The 5,086-nt window shown below is 50.0% G+C and overlaps 1 protein-coding gene across 1 annotated transcript in view; it reads left to right on the forward strand.

The window, feature by feature from the left end:
* The first annotated feature begins 3,635 nt into the window (after positions 1–3,635).
* LMO2 (LIM domain only 2) overlaps positions 3,636–5,086 on the forward strand; it is an 8,111-nt gene continuing 6,660 nt past the window's right edge. Inside the window, exon 1 of the mRNA XM_019519411.1 lies at positions 3,636–3,854. Within this exon, the coding sequence (XP_019374956.1) occupies positions 3,814–3,854 (41 nt within the window). The 5' untranslated portion in view covers positions 3,636–3,813. The remainder of the gene's footprint in view (positions 3,855–5,086) is intronic.

Here is a 5,086-nt window from a genome sequence, read left to right on the forward strand (position 1 = left end):
TTGACCACAAGATGAACATGAGCTTGCAATGTGATGCTGCAGCTAGTAAAGCGAGCAAAATGCTGGCTTGTATCCATAGATGCTTCTCAAGCAAATCCCGGGACACCATTTTCCTGTTGTACTCGGCCTTGGTGAGGCTGTAGCTGGAGTACTGCGTCTAGCTTTGGGCCTCACAATCAAAAAGGATGTGAAGAAGCTTGAGGGAGTCCAGAGAAGAGCCATGCACATGATCAGAGGTCAGGAAAACAGACCTTATGATGACAGGCTGAGATGTATGAGGCTCTTTAGCTTGGAAAAGGGCAGGCTTAGGGGTGATCTGATGGCCACCTATAAGTTTATCGGGGTGACCACCAGTTTCTGGGGGGATGTTTGTTCACCAGAGCGCCCCACGGGATGACGAGGTCCAACGGTTATAAACTACTGCAAGACCATTTCAGGCTGGACATAAGGAAGAATTTCTTTACTGTCTGAGCCCCCAAGGTCTGGAACAGCCTGCCATTGGAGGTGGTTCAAACACCTACATTGAACACCTTCAAGAGTAAATTGGATGCTTATCTTGCTGGGATCCTATGACCCCAGCTGACTTCCTGCCCTTTGGGCAGGGGGCTGGACTCGATGATCTTCCAAGGTCCCTTCCAGCCCCAGTGTCTATGAAATCTATGAAATAACCTATAGACTATGCTCAGTAACCATGTGGGTGCTTGGTCATCCTGTGTGTAAGCATCACATGTCACAAACTGTTGTTACATAGCTGGGTAAATGCCATTTGAGGGCATACAGTGAAATAGTTTCCTGTCCAAAGTGTTTCACTGACTTGAAGGAGTTTTCTCTGCTTGACATCTGTGTCCAGACCATGGCAGAAGTGGCTCCATTTGAGGTCAATGATGCCCAGTGAGAAGGTTCTGCACCTTGCAGTATTCAACCCTACATATTTTGTTTGAAGGTTTTCACCCATTGTTAGGTTTAGACTGTGGCTGGACTGTATCCAATAGGTCCTTCTTTTATATTGGTATTTCCCTGTTTTTTGAAATGAGAAACACATTTTTTATTATTAAAAAGACTTCTGGAACAAACACTTTGATCATTGGCCCACCTTGGGAGTAAAACCCCTTGGAAAAATCCTACTCTACACATACTTTGTATTGAACATGGAATTGTGAATCTGTATGACCTGTTGTCAGATTTAGAGTTTCAAACTCAACCAGGTTCAAGTGCATTATATTATATAAAGGTAATAAGATACGCTAGGCCAAATTCTGCTTTTCTTTATAACTACAATTCTCTGGAGTCTGGCATTTAATTATGGAAACAGTCATTGCACACAATTAACTGATGGCTGAATCTGGCCCCTTCCATTTATTGTAAAAAGTTAATTTTTCCCCCACAATCCTTTGTCCTTTTATTTTAACCATGTTTTTTTTTTAAATGGCAGTCCTTATATTCTTAATCCCCCTTTAAACTTTGTTTCTAATCCATAAAGCTGCCATCAGGTTCAGGCAGCTGAATTATTCTGGCTTTTAATAGTTTAATTATTCTGTCTCTCAGAAAGGTTTATTTTTTACTCCTGATCATAAAGTCAATATATATGACATTAAGTATTCAGAATATAATTCAATCCTGCCTATAAAGCTATTTTTCTCTGACCAAAAATATTTGATTAGCAGAGTGGTTATCACACTGTAAGAGTTTAAAGTGTATTAGAGATAGGCTATTTAAAGAAACAGGGTGGCATTTCCTAATGATCAATGATGGCTCTAAAGCCGTGGTTTTCAACTTTTTTTCATTTGCAGACCCTTAAAAAAAACTTGCAAACAGAGGTGCGGACCCCTTTGGAAATTTTGAATGGAAGTGCTTTGAATTTGATTGATCATAATTATCTTTTATGGACCCCTTGGACATAGCCTGTGGACTACCAGGGGTCTGTGGACCACAGGTTGAAAACCAACATTCTAAAGATTTGATAAAGCCTGGTCCAAGCCCCTTGAATTCAGCAGGAGTGTTTCCCTTGACATCACTGGACTTTGAACTTAGCCCTTTAATGTGTTTCAGGTTCTTATTCCCCTGGTTGCCAAAGAACTGGGTTAGGGGGTGGGGAAAAGATTAGAAAGAAGTCACAAAAATAGACTTTAAATGAAATTTCTGAAATGGGAATAATAGATAAATGAGGTATTTCTTGGAGTCACTAGTGCTTTCCACTGTATTTATGGGAATAACTGGAGCAGACAGTTCACCTACTCCAGGACCTTGCCCCCAGCAGTAGCCAACACCTCATGCTTCATTCACAGGACAAAAAAAGGGTTGTAATTGCAATAATAGGTTTAATTTCAATAGTGTAAATCACCTGGCTCCCGAACAGGCTGGAGGGAGCCATCCTGCCTTGCTAGGGAGTCGGGGTGAAGAGGGACAAGAGACAGGAGAGAGGTGGCAGGTTCCAAAGGGTCTTCCCCATTTCTAGCTTAGGCATGATTCATTTCACATCAAGCCTTTCCACGGCAGAGTTTTTATAGCTCATTAGCAGCAAACACCAGCAAGATATAAATTTCTTATATTGCTACAAAGCAGGACAATTGTGCAGACACCAATGACTATATGAGGCACAGAGGAGGAGAGAGACAGGCACAGATGACACAGTTCAGGGTGGGCTTGGTTCTGCTGTAGTGGGTGCTTTATGCCCTCATCTCAAAGCCCTGAGCAAAGGGGGTTGGACGGGGAGGGCACTTAAGTGTCTTTGGCGGTGCCAAAATAGGGGTGTTTTATGCCCTGATCTGAAAGCCTTGGGAAGAGTGTTGGATGAAGAGGGCATTTCGGTGCCCTGGCTATGCCAGTAAAATAGTAGGGGTGCTTTATGCCCTGATCTCAAAGCCTGGGGAAAAGGGGTTGGGTGAAGAGGGCATTTCGGTAAAATAGTAGGGGATGCTTCATGCCCTGATCTCAAGGCCTTGTGCAAAGGGGAAGACACTTAAGTGCCTTTGGCTGTGCCAGTAACATAGTAGGGGGTGCTTTATGCCTTGATCTCGAAGACTTGGGCAAAGGGGTTGGATGAAGAGGGCATTTCAGTGAAATAACAGGGGTGCTTCATGCCCTGATCGCGAAGCCGTGAGCAAAGGGCGTTGGATGGAGAGGGCACCTAAGTGCCTGTGGCCAGTAAGGTAGTAGGGGGCGCTTTAAAAGCAAACCAGCCCTGAGGGGCATTTCCCAGAAGCGTCTCCCTCCGTTGCGGAGCCCCCCCCGCCCCGCTGCGGTCCCAGCCCTGTCTCAGGCAGAGCCCGCCTGGCCCTTTAAGCCGGCGGCGCCGCGGGATGCTGCTGCGTGCGCGGCCGCCCCCTCCCCTCCCCGCGGGCCGGGGGAAGCCGAGCCGGGCCGTGCCGGGCCGGGCAGGGCAGCTGTGTGTCGGAGCGTGATTTCCTTCCATTGTATCGGAGTCGTGCCGGGGGAAGAGGAAATGAAAGCGGGGGCTCGGGGCTGCGCTTGCTCGCCCTCATGATGCTGGGGCTGGGCGCTGCCTCTGCAGAGAGCCCGCTCGGCCCGGCGTGCCCAGAGCTGCCCGGGCGGGGGGCGCGGCGGTGACAGCTGGGCGCGGAGATGGGAGGGTAGCCGGCTCCGGAGGGTCAGCCCAGCCCAGTCCAGCCCAGCCCAACCCAGCCCAGCCCAAGCCCCAGCCCCAGCCCGCTTTGTGTGCGCGTCTGTGGTGCGGCAGGAGGAAATCCCGCCCGTGCCCTTGGGGGGCGGAGGGGAAACTCCGCGGGCGACCAGGCACCGGAGCACACCGCCTTGCCTTTGTGGGGGCGCATCCCACCGCCGCCCAGCCTGCCAATGTCCTCGGCCATCGAAAGGAAAAGCCTCGACCCCTCCGAGTAAGTGCCAGCCCCCCCCCGCCCCCTTTTCTTTCCCGGGTGCCCTCCCCGCGCCCCGGGGTGTCGGTGCTGTCCGGGACCTGGCGAGCTCCGGAGGGAGAGGTGGGAGAGCCGGGCTGCCTTTGCCTCCCCGCGGCTGCCTGACAGCGCAGAGGGCTCTGGCGTGTGAGGATGGCGGGTGGGGACCGGCGTGCAGCCCAGCTTCCCCATTTGGAGCCGAAGCCAGGTCCTGGCTTCATCCCAACACACGGGCTTGGCGGAGGGGGGCAGCCAGCCAGCCACCAGCCATCTCCCCCCATCTCTTTCCCTCCTCTCCTAGAGATCCAGCAAAGCCCCCAGCCAGACTTCCCCAAAGCTTGAGGAGTGTTGCAGTCTCTGCCCCATGTTTGATCTGCCCCCCCACAGCTGACTAGACTGAAAGGTCAGAGCTGTTATCTGATGGGTGCTCAACTTCCACATTTTCATTAGGCCAGAGGCAGTTTGAAACTTTGGAGAGATGGTATTAACTGCCTGGCTGGGGGCGGCTGGAAATCATCTGAAAAGAGGGTTGGAAAGGAGCTCAGGGACGACATCTAGTCCACCCCCCTGGTCAAAGCAGGGCTGTCCCCAGCTAGATCATCCCAGCAGAGGTTCTGTCTACCTGGGTCTGCAAAACCTCTAAGGATGGAGATGCCAAAATGGACCAGGGATCTTGAGAAGAGCAAAGAATAGTAGGTAGAGGAGGTCTAAAGGGAGCCTTGTCTTTCTTTTTGGCTAGGTTTGTGGAAAGAGGGTGGTTACATTCAGGATCTGACAGGAGCCTTCTGAGCTGGCTATTCCAGTGTATTTCCTGCAGGCATCCCTTCGGACCCAAGTGCACGCAGACCCACTCTTGTGAGAAGCGTGTTAATTCAGCCCAACCGAGTGGTGTCATGGCACTCAATTCCAGGGCTGCGCATCTCCATTGCAGCAGTGCCTCAGACTTGGTCTGTGCCTCCTTGGCATCATGACAGCACAGAAAAAAACCAAAACTTCAACAATTCTAGCGTCCAAAGTAAAGCTTAAATCATTGTTTCCCTCCCTCCTGTAAAAGGTTTCATTAATCTGGGATTTGTTTCCTGCAAGGCATTTAAGAATGTCATCTTTTGAAGCCCTCCTCTCATGCATTGCTCACAGGGATGCTAAAGTAGTTTTTCCTTATATCCTACTTTTTAAGGAATTATAAATGTAACCTCTGTGGTAGTCCCCCCCCC

The sequence above is a fragment of the Gavialis gangeticus genome, unplaced genomic scaffold, assembly GCF_001723915.1.
Source record: "Gavialis gangeticus isolate Ggan-Ray unplaced genomic scaffold, GavGan_comp1, whole genome shotgun sequence".
Taxonomy (NCBI): Eukaryota; Metazoa; Chordata; order Crocodylia; family Gavialidae; genus Gavialis; species Gavialis gangeticus.